Source organism: Plenodomus lingam (assembly GCF_022343315.1).
Source record: "Plenodomus lingam strain CAN1 chromosome Unknown contig_9, whole genome shotgun sequence".
In the NCBI taxonomy this organism is placed as follows: domain Eukaryota; kingdom Fungi; phylum Ascomycota; class Dothideomycetes; order Pleosporales; family Leptosphaeriaceae; genus Plenodomus; species Plenodomus lingam.
In genome coordinates this window covers 1,349,412-1,361,718 of record NW_027093973.1, presented here as the reverse complement: position 1 = coordinate 1,361,718, position 12,307 = coordinate 1,349,412, and the positions used below count along the sequence as shown (strand labels likewise).

General features: G+C 51.4%; 5 protein-coding genes across 5 annotated transcripts; 1 reads left to right on the top strand and 4 right to left on the bottom strand.

The window, feature by feature from the left end:
* Window positions 1-310: 310 nt before the first annotated feature.
* IAQ61_010929 (uncharacterized protein) lies at window positions 311-2,336 on the bottom strand (the record flags this gene model as incomplete). The annotated part of the gene is made up of 6 exons (XM_003834942.2): window positions 1,869-2,336; window positions 1,575-1,812; window positions 1,379-1,524; window positions 1,276-1,334; window positions 976-1,230; window positions 311-913 (listed from the first exon to the last, which is right to left on the bottom strand). The coding sequence occupies exons 1-6, from the start codon at window positions 2,047-2,049 to the stop codon at window positions 311-313; spliced, it is 1,482 nt and encodes a 493-aa protein (XP_003834990.1). The 5' UTR covers window positions 2,050-2,336.
* A 622-nt stretch (window positions 2,337-2,958) lies between these two features.
* IAQ61_010928 (uncharacterized protein) lies at window positions 2,959-3,744 on the bottom strand (the record flags this gene model as incomplete). The annotated part of the gene is made up of 1 exon (XM_066098988.1): window positions 2,959-3,744. The coding sequence occupies one exon, from the start codon at window positions 3,742-3,744 to the stop codon at window positions 2,959-2,961; it is 786 nt and encodes a 261-aa protein (XP_065951146.1).
* Window positions 3,745-4,329: 585 nt separating this feature from the next.
* Window positions 4,330-5,745, bottom strand: IAQ61_010927 (uncharacterized protein; the record flags this gene model as incomplete). The annotated part of the gene is made up of 6 exons (XM_066098987.1): window positions 4,330-4,787; window positions 4,842-4,909; window positions 4,959-5,160; window positions 5,210-5,393; window positions 5,444-5,548; window positions 5,602-5,745. The coding sequence occupies 6 exons, from the start codon at window positions 5,743-5,745 to the stop codon at window positions 4,330-4,332; spliced, it is 1,161 nt and encodes a 386-aa protein (XP_065951145.1).
* A 974-nt stretch (window positions 5,746-6,719) lies between these two features.
* IAQ61_010926 (uncharacterized protein) lies at window positions 6,720-8,772 on the top strand (the record flags this gene model as incomplete). Its single annotated transcript, XM_066098986.1, has 3 exons — window positions 6,720-6,745; window positions 7,388-8,580; window positions 8,753-8,772. The coding sequence occupies 3 exons, from the start codon at window positions 6,720-6,722 to the stop codon at window positions 8,770-8,772; spliced, it is 1,239 nt and encodes a 412-aa protein (XP_065951144.1).
* Window positions 8,773-9,602: 830 nt separating this feature from the next.
* Window positions 9,603-11,852, bottom strand: IAQ61_010925 (uncharacterized protein). The gene is made up of 4 exons (XM_066098985.1): window positions 11,567-11,852; window positions 10,856-11,504; window positions 10,636-10,801; window positions 9,603-10,551 (listed from the first exon to the last, which is right to left on the bottom strand). The coding sequence occupies exons 2-4, from the start codon at window positions 11,100-11,102 to the stop codon at window positions 9,894-9,896; spliced, it is 1,071 nt and encodes a 356-aa protein (XP_065951143.1). The 5' UTR covers window positions 11,103-11,504; window positions 11,567-11,852; the 3' UTR covers window positions 9,603-9,893.
* Between the last annotated feature and the right edge of the window lie 455 nt (window positions 11,853-12,307).

Genomic DNA, 12,307 nt, shown 5'->3' with positions numbered 1-12,307 from the left:
TGGTATTTACTTACTACCATATTTACCTATTGCAGGACTTTTGGTAGCCAGTCGCTAACTATTCTTCAAAGCCTCTGCGTGTACTCGGACCTCCTCGCCGGCCGTATAGCCCGTAGAAACCGTTTCATGTCAAATGTCACATACATTCGCGCTTGCACTCGCGGTTCTCCACATGTGAGCCGCATTGTGATCTAGGGCACGGAATGTTCAACCTTGACCCGACTGGGCGGAACATTCCCGAAGACTACAACCGTGATCTACACAGTCCCAGCGCAAGAATGAACGACTACATCCTCCGCTAGCAACAAACTCAGATCTGAAACCTCCATCTGGGATGGCGATCACCCTGCTTCAGATCCTCTGCGCTATCATGAAACCCAGGTGTATCCGGATGCGCAACAAGATACGCCTCTTTTTCGCTGTTTTCCTTGTTTAGAAGCCACAATAAGGCACTAACGACCACGATGTTCATGCAGAGATAGCCAAGTGCAAACGAGTGTCCGAGCACATATCTGGGTGCTGTGTTTGCTCGGTATAGCTGCGTTCCCAACACAGCACCCAGATTTCCAATAGAGATTTGCATCGCATTTGCTGTCGCGCGTTTAGTCTGACCGGACACGTTGATGGCCGGCCAACTCAATACGAGAGCGACCGACGGGTAGATGCCGATCGCGGCAAGGAAGACGCCTGCGTAGGAAACGCCTGGTTGAACTTGCGGGTTCTTGTTGGCGAGCAGAATAATATAGCCAATGATGGCTACGGACGAGGTGATGATGATGAAGAGTCCGCGCTTTGCATATCGTTCGGACAAAATGGCCCAGAAGATTGTGAAAATGGTGGCCACGGCGTAGGGCGGGATGGTGAGTAGTTGAGATTGAGCGGCGGTGTAGCCCATATCTTTGATGATTGTTGGCTTTGAATGTCAGTACATTTTGAAGAAAATTGTAGGATTACTACTTCAGAAATCGTGCTTACCAGAAAGAGAGACAGAGTATACAGAGGTAGACTCATGGTGTGGAAACCGAGACCATACAACCATACTTTGGGATCTTTACAGCCATTCAAGACGGCATCCCAGCTGAAGGCCTCATCATTTGTGGCATCGGAATCCGCCTTCAAACGAGCTTTGATAAAGGCACGCTCCTTGTTCGACAACCAGCTGACTGTGTCCGGATAGTTTGAAATGAACCAATACGCGATAACACCGACGACGATTGTCAACAAACCTTCCTTTACAGTCGTCAGTTGTGGTTTTTTAGAGGCCGGCGGACTTACAAGAATGAAGATAAATCTCCAACCATTGTATCCACCTACACCTCGCATATGTCCGATACCTGGTTTGTCAGTACAGGTCATGTATGCCTTTGAGGGGCCATACCATATGCCAAGATACCACCAAAAGCACCTGCTAGAGAAGCACAGGAGAAGAACAGCGAGATGCGGTATTGCCTTTCATCTCGTTTGTACCACATAGACAAGTAGTAAACCACTCCTGGGAATAGTCCGGATTCTGCAACACCAAGACTGATCATGTTAGTCGCGGCTAGTACTAGTAGACCAAGAACACGACTTACAAGAATCGCACGGCGAAAAATCCAGCCACGTTTTGGGTAAATCCCATTAACGTTGCAATGATACCCCATACGATGGTAAGCGTCGGCAACCAGAATTTTGGCGTCGTCCTCTTCAAGATGACATTGCATGGCAACTCAAATAAAACGTAACCGATGAAGTATAGAGTAAGAGCGGTGAGGTACTGGTCAGCAGACATGTGCAAATCGGTTGTCAGGCCTTCGAGGCGTGCATTGGCAACTACTTTAGATCAGCCCGCCATCCACTCACAAGGTCTATTGCCTGACCCCACTTACTGTTACTTCGATCCAAAAACGACAACAGATACAATATCGACACCGCGGGGAGCAATCTCAAATCCAGTGTCCGTAGCAGCCTCTTCTCATTAACCGACTCCGACATAACCTCCACATCCTCCACTGAAGAACTCGACGACGCCGCCGCCGCCGCCGAAAGCTCCTCTTTCTCCACAGCCATGATGTTGGAAACCGGTAGTCGCAAATCTCACGCAGCCCCAAAACTTTGCTTGATCTGACACGAGACGAAGAAGACACAGATCCGAGAACCAGAAAAGCGTAAAGCTTAAGTACTCCCCCCGACCCCAACAACACTTGTCATTCCAATTCATCATGCGTATACCAGCTCCAAATGATGCAAGAACAGGGCTTCAGCAGCTCAAAACCCCCTCCCTCCGGCCCTTTCGTCATGTATCAGGGGTGTGATTGCGTGCCTGGCAAGTTGCATGCATTGCAATTGGACTGATGGCAAGCATTACTTCCGAGACGCGTCTTGATCTCGTCGAGGGGGCGTCTCAAAAGGGATAGGTTTGTATGGAAAGGTGATTGCTGGTGGGTGAGGCACAAGACTTGCGTGATGATTTGGATTATGTCGTGATTGTAGATCTGATGGCGCTAGCATGGTTTGGGGTTGGCGTTGGGGGGTGGGTTACTAGTTATCTCGGCTAGTTTGAGGATCACGTTACTTGTCGTGTGCCATGAAAATAGCCAGGATGTAGCAGTGGCAAATCACATGATACTCAAACCACCCGAGCGCATGAGGTAGGATGGGGCGCTCTGTTACCTCTTCGCCGCGGGGGCAGAGTGAGGAGGACCCCAAGCTACCTAGATCTTATCGAGTCGCTGAATGGTCTTCGGTTCAGCAAGACTGTGTTGAAGTGAATAAAAGTCGGGTTTAGTATTCGGTAACACTAGGTACGTGGTAGCTACGTGGGCATCACACACTGTAGCTGGTGGTGCGTGACTGATTAGACAATTATCATTACTGTTTCCTATGTAGTTAAGCGTATTATCGGCCCGCTCGGTATCTTCTAGTTGTTGATGAAGCACATACTGTTACGAGTACCTATTCGTACTCTGCTTCTCTCTCTCAAGCCGACTTGTTGTCTTCAACCTTATAATTCTCCATCTCGCAGCCACGCAGCGCACCTATCCACCGTTCGGCCACCGCAATGCCATGATACCACCGAATCTTCTTCCACTCCTCGTTTGCAAACCGCTGAAGAAGCATAATCGTACAGGCGTGAATCTCTGAACGCGCGGTAGCCAAGACGCGAACAGTAGTCCCAGTGGAGCTCATGTAGCCGCGGTAACTATCCCATTGGGAGCCCTGACCCGGCCAGTCAAGAGATGGCATAAGTCTGAGCGCATTAGACAGGCGTGTCTTGTATGATTGAAAGTCTTGATCTTGGACTTTGACCATGTACCCAGCGCACAGACCGACGATACCCCAACTAACTGTCTCGATATCCAACTTGTTTGTCTCGAGTAACTCTTCGAGTACGGCTAGTGTAGACATCCAAAGATGCTCCAAGAATATGAGATCCTGACTAGCGAGGCTTTGTGGTTGCGCGTATTCTTTGCAATCCTGAGCTGCAGCTAAAGACAGCGCGAGAACGGCGGGCGAAGCATCTTGACTACTACTGGTATCGCGGGTAACGTCGGCACGGACAAATACCATTGTGTTTGGCAATGTTGTGTATGGTCCATAGCTACCAATCAGAGATTTGGCATGGCTCAAGAGGTGGAGAAACCGTGGGATCGTGGGCAAGCTCTCGGCAGCTCGGAGTACATTTTTGTTTGTTGTAGACGGTATCGCGGGCGGTGTTATCGTTTGGGATCCTTGCGATGCATCTTCTCCTCGACCGCACCTCATATCTTAGGGCCTAGAAAGGTTCCGAGGATGCTCAGTAAATGCCAAGTTTTCAAAGTACGAATGCAATACCTACAGTGTCTGTCGTCCTGGGATTTACTGTATGGAACTATGGCTTGCTCGGATCAGAAAATCCTCTCCCTGCGAGTTGAGAGAGACGTGGAGGATCAAGCAGAGGCGGAAGATTTTTTTGGGGGGAAGTGAAAGGTACATTGAATGTGTTCAGGTCTGGTGCCACCTTTGCAACGGCCACGTGCAAGTAGAGGTGAGTAGAGCGCAGCGCAACACTAGCAGCAACAAGCTCTTCGCAGGTGAAAGCGCAACAGCTAGACATGTGTTGGAGCTGTGCTGTGACCTCAGTGATAAGCAGTCAACCGTGACTCGTCTCGCCTTGACCCACCCTCTACTATTCGTTACGCACGAACAGCGGGCAGATTCAACACGTGCCAACAGATGCGTTGGACTTGAAGCTACGATGCTGCGCTCAAGCGTTTGACGTTTGTTGAGGCGAATCTGTTTGATATGCTTCCCTTGGTGCGGCACGTAAAACACGACAATGCTGTGATTGCAGCTTCGACTGAAGCGAAGTTATAGGCCCTCTCGTACCGTTGATGCGGGGTGCCCTCTAGGTGTAAGGGGAGGCTCAAAGTCCTGCTCCCATGTTACCGTCTGTATGATGTGTCCAGGCGGAGTATTGCCAGGATTCGTCGCCTCGGCCCCCTCGTTCGTGGTAATCTTCGACATGATGACAATGTCTTCATAAAGTGTGCGCCCAGGGCAACATATTTCTGTAGACGTTGTTCCGTTTGCATCTGCAGGTACTAAATCAGACGGACTCAGACTTCTGCAGTAGTCGTGGCGGCTTTTCTTTCTCTTGCTATTTTCTGGGTAAAAATACGGTGGACTTTGCTGGCCACGGGCTTCTGAATCAAGGCCCAGGCGCCATAGACATTGTGTGATGAGCGGACGCAAAGTTGCCACATTGCCAGCAACAAGACCCATACCTAGTTCGACCGTGCTCCAGACAGCGATGTCAGTCGAAGTATCTAGACGCAAGCGTTAGCAGATTCGCGGGTTGACCAACATCAGGCACGACGTACAAAGGAAATCAACTCCGTCCTTGAGCGTGTCAATGTATTTCATGCGAACGATTGTGCCAGCGCTTCCGCTGTCCGTGTGTGAGCTGATGTCCAAATCTCCAAGGCGCGGAAACCTACACAGCGGCCAGGGCAAGAGTGCTAGCAACAAGCAACTTGGTCTTCATCTTCATCTGCAGGCTCCAGACGATACACATGGGTATTATTCCGAACGCCCATTCTGTCAATGCATTAATAGCAGAGATCGTGTATGTAGTACCCAAGATTGGCCCTTTTGGCAAGCATTTGTCTGACGCAGGATGATTGGTCCAAAACTCGCTGACTTGTTTGGTAAGTACAAATGACAAGAGTGCGTAGTTGGACCAACTTACCGGGCATACATTGAAACATGGCCAGGAAAAAGTGCCCGACCCCGAAGAAGAGAGCACCAGCCATGAGCACCTTGATAGCAATGATGTGCCAATCCTGGATTGCGACTCGAAGCAAGAAGAACCCGATGGCGAATTTGAAAAGGCAGTTGGTCAAAATGTACAAAAGTTCGCAGAGGAACCAGATCTACAGCCAGTTAGCTGGTAATATACTGTATGAGACCGGAGGCAGCTTACCAGAAGCGCAGTCCGTGCATCTTTGTCTGTGAGGTGCCATCGGTGTCGACCAGCGCCATACACGGCAGCGATAATCTGCAAGATGAGATATATCGTATATAATATCTATGATGCATGGTGAGAAGGGCGGTATACAGGTTGAAGGTTATAGGGCTTACTATGGTTGAAACCATGTACGAATCATCACGCCCCCATGTCTTCCTCAGGAAGCCACGGGTGTAAACTCGTAAGCCGACGGTCATCCAGGAAAGAACGAGGAACAGACAAGACACGGCCAAGATATGAGGGCTGCGGTCGACCATGATTGAACCCCAGAAGTGTCTTGAGCGTGTCGAAGTTCACTGGCTGCGCTTGGCTGGGACTGCTTCAGCAGCCATAAGGTCTGTCGTTGAAGACTGCGGACGAAATTTCGGGAACTGTGAGACCAGCACAGATGGCATTAGAAGAATCTGATATGATGAAAAGTTTGAACGTTGGGTATTAGCTTGTTATGGCAACGGGTGAGAGGAATCCGAACGGGGCCGGAGAAACGCTGGCATTACGACCCAGGCGGCTGAAAAAAAGAAAGGCCTGACAACGGTGAACCGAAGATCGTAGGCTGGGCCTTGAGTCGGACAGTTGATCAGAAGACATTCATTCGTCGAGCGGGCTGAGATGTGCGCTGATTATTCAATCCGTTAATTGTTTCCCCGTGCCCCACGCAGTTCATCGGCCCGTGATGCAGGCGGTAAGCACGACGACTAGGGCATCGATTTCTGCAAATTTCCAGGTGCCTGACGGCCAAATAAGAGCCTGAAGAGCGCTAACGGGGACACGGCTTCGCTGATCAACTTCATCAACGTGATAGCGACCGAGACTTGTTCAGCACGAGACATTTTACAGCAACTATCAACAACGTTGTGCCGATGCCAAGGCCCGACAATCGTGCATCTCGAACATCTGGGATGCGGAGTCTTTCTTGCGTCAAGCCCGAGCCATGCGATATTGCTTCATTGCCATGTCGTGAGTTACCAGTACTGGTAATCCGTGAACTGTGACGTTAAAGGGGGCGCCAAGCACGATGGAAGCCAAGGCGCGGATCATCACAGGGATCACAACTCCGTGTCCACCAGCCGAATCACCTGGCAGGTACGAGTACGGTAGAAAAAGCGACGGTCTCCTTGCACACATTTCCGCAACTCGCAGAATTCCGGGCGCGTGAATCCGAGGCTACCTGGCAACCAGAGTCCATAGGACAAGCTAGGCCTGTCGTGCTTTGACAATTCTACAGGCTTTGATGATCCAATCTTTGCTAACTTGGCCGTAGCGCAGACTCCGCTAACGGTACCGGTACCGGCAGTTACTGGAAATACAATTCCATCTTTGCAGACTCTTCAAGATACAGAGATTGGTATAAGGCGCGACCTGATTGTTAGCTGTTTGCGTCAGGACCAAGCCGCCCTGTTGCTTGAGCAGAACTACGCAGGTATGTGTGACTGACAGTTGCTCCGACTGGTCGTTTGTTTTGTCTCGGACATCTGTCTCTAGGCTGAAGACACAACACCACGGACCCTCTACGAACAAATGGAAATCCCATCAGGTTCGAATGACAGAACTGATCAAGTGGCTATGGTTGTGGCTGGTGGCTATAGGCATCATCGTGGGCAGAACCTCTGCGCTTTACTTACAACAAACAGGCCGATTTTCGCAGCCTACTGTTGACAAATTGTGATGTCCATGCTACATTGACGGAAAGCTGCATGATATTGTTGCAAAGCCATTTGTTACCATTCAGAGACAATCTTTGTTGTCTCATGCACGGTACCTGGTGTGCAGCTTATTAGCACTCGGATTTTCCTTCTTTCCCATCTTCGCTATCTCCACTACGACAAGTCCTATCCTGTTATAACACATATTTTCAGGGATTTTTTGATCGGCTCTTACTCTTTGCACTCGTGGCTACAGGAAACCATCCATCAACGTTACCATGACTAACCCGCATCAGCCTGCATGTGCCATACCCCAAGAACTGCGTTACTACATGCTGCGAGGCAACGATGTCATGGTCCCAATGGTGCCTGTGGATCAGCTGCCATTTCGCCTACCTGGAGTTCCTCGCCAATTGACACATCAGCAGATGTCGAGCGAGCGTTGGAAGTATCTGCCTGAGCCAACCAGCGCTTCTTCCAATGGCTCTGCCCAAGCCCCTTCTATACCTACTTCTTCCCCATCTACTACGTGGGCGAAACCTCAGTTCCGTGCTCCTGATCATCAAGTCCGCAATGATCATTTAATGGTGGATGAGCCGGTCGCCCGCCCCAACCGGTGGTCTCATTCACCCACAGTGCCCATCGACATCCCATCTACGCATCGCACAACCTCCACTGCCACTCCGGAGAAGACATTGTCCTTGACTGACAAATTCGCAGAGCTCTACCCACTCGAAGCTCAGCGTTGCGGTTACCAGGTGCGCAATCCTTCAGGCATCGAGCCAGATTCATCGAAGAAAGAGTTTTGCACGCACTGGATTCGGACAGGCGAGTGCGACTTCACTGTCGTGGGCTGCAAGTACAAGCACGAGATGCCCGATCTGCCCAAACTCAAGGAGCTGGGCTTCACCCAAGGCTATCCTAGGTGGTGGAAGGAGAAACTCGCGGTTGTAGCTCGCGGTCCCACCTGGATTGAACAACGCCGGGCGGCTCAGAACAAGGACGAGGACGTGGATGCCAACCACGTACCAGCTCGTCGCGTCTTCGATCCATCCATCTTCAAGCGGAGGTCTGAACTGGAGCGCGAGAAGGCGCCAGCCGACGACGTCCGGCCAAAGCGTAGCTTACTCAGGCGCGAGACAGTCTCCGAGCGAGCAGTACAAGCCATTCCACCCATCCCACTAAGCCACATTATTCAACCAGCAAGCCCAACAATAGACCTCCTCATCGACCTTGACGATAACCCAGCTCCCCCGCCGAGTCCCCAACTCTCCACCGTATCCTCAACCAGATTACTCTCCACCAGCACAACCACCTCCACCAGCACCACCAGCACCACCGCATCCGCCCCTCCACCCCACCCTATCAAACCCATCCCCATCCCCGTAACATCCACCAAGCCCCCCAGGAACTCCCTCAAACCAAAACTAGAGCACAAATCACCGCTCCGTAATCCCCCATCCCGCCGCAACTCATACACATCCCGCTCCTCCTCCTTCTCCTCTTCCTCCTCCTCCTCCTCAACCGACAACGACCCGAAATACCACACCCGCCCCTCCCCCTCCCCCTCCCCCACCAAACCCCCCCACGAGCCCAAAAAGCCGTCTCCAAAGACCCCAAGACACACCGCAGAAACAGTAAAACCGTCGTTTGGCCTAAGCCACTCCAAACACGCCATCAGCGGTCCCGCCACCCCGAGTGCGCATACTCCCGCTCCACACAAGACGCGCGGGAAAGTGGGCCGGGCGCGGGATAGGGCGCGGACCTGCTCTATACCGGGCAAGGAGCGGGCGTCGGGCGGTGCGAGTAGAGTTGGTGTTGTGTTGGGGAGGAAAGGGGCGGTTTGATGGGGGGCTGAAGAGGTGCTGTGCGCGGACCGTATTGTGTGAGCGGTGGTGTGGCGCTCGCTGAGAGGCGTACCATGATGGTACATCAGGGGCACAACTTACAGTTGCATGTACAGTTGTACTAGCCAATTTATTCATATAGCTTCCTCGTTTATGCTTCATAGCACGGCATGGCGTACCGGTAGCGAGGATAGACTTTGATTTCACCGGACGTAACCGGGCTCGCTTGGTCTGGGTGTCTGCATGTACCGTACTTTTTTTTTTCTCTGCAAAAAAAAAGGGGGGAAATCCTGGTGTATACGCGTATTTGCATTGTCTTTGTCTTTGCTGGATTCTACCGAGAAAGTTTTTCCACAGTTGGAAAGGAGGTTAAGCATTCGCTCTCCTTGATCAAAAGTATTCCATATTATATTCTCCTCTCACATCGGACGCTGAAGCAACACTATTCTTTTCTGTCCCGTGGAGAAATTGTTGGCGCTTGTTTTTCGTCACCAGCATTACATCCTCGTACCTGCTGTGCGTTCTTGCATACATCCATGGGTACTTTTGTTTAATTTGTTTTTTTGGCACTGTGGAGTTGGAGTCAAGGTTTTGTTTCACGACCGGGGTCATGGCATGATATGTCAAAGTAAGCATTGAAATCCATTGGAATTGAAGATTTCGACTCCATCCCCCCTTTTCCCTATCTGTTTCTATTTACAAGAAGAAGAAGAAGAAGAAGAAGAAGAAATAATCAAGGAAAAAAATAATCTCAAAAAGCAACAAAAAGAAAGAAAAGAAGGGGGGGAAAAAGGTCCTCGATGCGAAAAACTGTACAACCACACTTGAATTCTGGACCCCAATCCTTCCCACCCCACACTCACACCCTTTTCAAAAAGAAGAGATGCTGACTTGACTTGCCCAAATCCCACCAGTCTAAATCTCAATCCCCTCGGCTCCCTCACAAGCGCTAATATTGCCAAAATAATCCAAATGCGAGGCAACATCAAACCCACAATCACCTTCATTCCCCCCAAGATTCATCGTTCCCTGGAGAACCTGAATATTCGCCGTGGTAGGAGCAACGCCATTGCCCGCGGTAATGTAGTACTCTGGGCTCATGTGCCTGTAGCCGAGGCCCGTGGGCGGCAGCTTGGGTACAGGGTCGGAGCGTTTGGTGACGCGGAAGGAGTTTCCGTTGGAGGTGTTGGTGAGGAATTGGGCGAGGGATTCCTGGCCGATTTTCGGGGCCCCGTATGTGTACAGGTCGACTGTGAAGCCGCGTTGGCGGAGGGAGCCGGCGGCGAGGGAGGCGAGGGCGCCGCCGAGGGAGTGGCCTGTTGCGACGATGCGGTAGCTGGGGAATTGGGTGCGTGCGGCGGTCATGGTGGCGATGACGTTGGCTTCGGCTTCGCGGTAGGAGTTCCAGAAGCCGGTGGAGGCGGCGCAGGAGGGGCAGATTGTGGTGGATGTGGTCAAGAATTGGGCGTTTGTGATCCAGTTGCGGACGGAGCGGGAGCCACGGAAGGAGAGGACGATGAGTCGGTTTGTGCTGTCTGTGGCGATGAAGCCGGTGATGTCGGAGCGGCGGGAGCTGGGGGTTTGTTAGGTTGGGTGGGGTGGGTGGAGATGGTGTGGCTATGGTGTTTTGTCGAGGGAAGATGGATCTAGGACGTACTTTTCAAACTCAGTCAGGGTGTTTGTATTCGCACTTTCCACGCGAGCACAGTTTCCTTGGGGACAGGTGATTTTCGTATTTGGGCTGTTGTTGTTGGCCAGGCAGTAAGATGCCGCTGACCACTGGGCAAACAACTGCAGTCGGTCGAGGATACTGGCAGAGACGGCTACGATGCTAATTAGGAACAGAGTAAAATAGCACACCATTGATTCCATCGTACCTCTCTTCTCAATTTCGAATGGCACTGAGGTGACAGAGTGAACTGCACAAAGGAGCAGCGCTCCGAGTTTGATGAGGGAAGGCATGTTGCTTTCACCCAGACTTGATCTTTTCAAGATACCGGTTTGCCGGTTGACGTTTGAAAGACCGGAGGAAAAGAAAAGAGAAGAAGGGGAGAAAGACGAGGGCAGACACACACAATCTGGCTCTCCAGCTACCGCGCGCCCTCTAGAGGACTTTATACCCATCCCGACTGCATTCCTACTGCACTGGTGCTGACCACCACCACAAGGGCACGCAAACCATTGCAAAAGCCCGGTAGACCCAGGTCCACACACACCTGCCAGGCTGCCACCAGGCTGGTAGAATGCAAAAAGGCAGGCATCGCTAGGTTCATCAGCCGCGAACTTACCCAGAACAGATACTTGGCCGCTGCAGTCGCGGGTACGGGGTAAAAGGGACAAGGCTACGATGCCAAAAATGACCCATGAGCTGTACAGAGTCGAAGCGAGTCGTGGTATCTAGTCGGGAACGCGGTGGAACGACCGAAACGGGGAGGTTGTTCAGGAAGCTTGGCCATGGAATTCTAGCCGGCAGCATAGCCCGAGTTTTGGTGATCTTGTACCGGTAGATACTAGATATGTCTGTCTCTAGCGCAGTCCGGAAGATGAGATATCAACGATCAACTCACAAATATCAACGATCAACTCACAAATATCAACGATCAACTCACAAACACCAAAGATTGACTTGCCCACGCCGCCTCGACAAAGCCAAGGCTCTGGTTTCCTGTCAAGAGGCTGTCTTGTGTTAGAGGATGTATTCTGTCAGAAAATATTTAGAAAGATCACTGTAGGAGTGTTAGGATTGCTCAAGTTTGGCCATCTCCACCATTACTAATTTCTCTTCTTTCCGGCCGGGGCCGAGAGTGTGCGTAGGATGTGTGGGAATGTGCCCGCCAGATCTTGAATTCCTAGTGGAGCATGCACAGGACCCGGCTGGTGGATGTTGGGGTGATTGAGGTATCCTTGTCGTGAAGCCGGACGAATCAGAATGGAGTATGAACTAGAGATGGCTCATCTTATTCGCCCAAAGTCCGACAGGGATGTTAGATGGGATCGGATCACGGCAACGTGGCAAAGCTCCAGTGTGTTGAAGAGAGCCATGCCATGTTTGTATGTAGACGCCCAGACAAACCGTGAGATTGCGGGCGACTTGTACCGCTATGTGTAAGCTGCGCGCACGAGTATTGAATGTCGAGTAGGTATTGAGTGTCGACTGAGTGGTACCGGTACCGGTATCCACCATTCAACGTCCAGCTCCCAGCCCGCCCCGCCATCCCTCCCCGTCCCCATTCACTTACTCGCAGGTAGATACAAAGTACCATACCATACCCAAACCCACGCAGCCCCGCCAAACCATACCCTGCATAAGCCCGCATGCCCAAGCCCAG

Excerpts from the sequence above, each read along its gene's own strand:
- IAQ61_010925 (XM_066098985.1), bottom strand. The coding sequence starts at position 11,102 with ATGGGTATAAAGTCCTCTAGAGGGCGCGCGGTAGCTGGAGAGCCAGAT. Across the intron at positions 10,802-10,855 it reads ATTCGAAATTGAGAAGAGAG|CCGTCTCTGCCAGTATCCTC; the intron begins GTACGATGGAAT and ends TTAGCATCGTAG. Across the intron at positions 10,552-10,635 it reads ACCCTGACTGAGTTTGAAAA|CTCCCGCCGCTCCGACATCA; the intron begins GTACGTCCTAGA and ends ACAAACCCCCAG.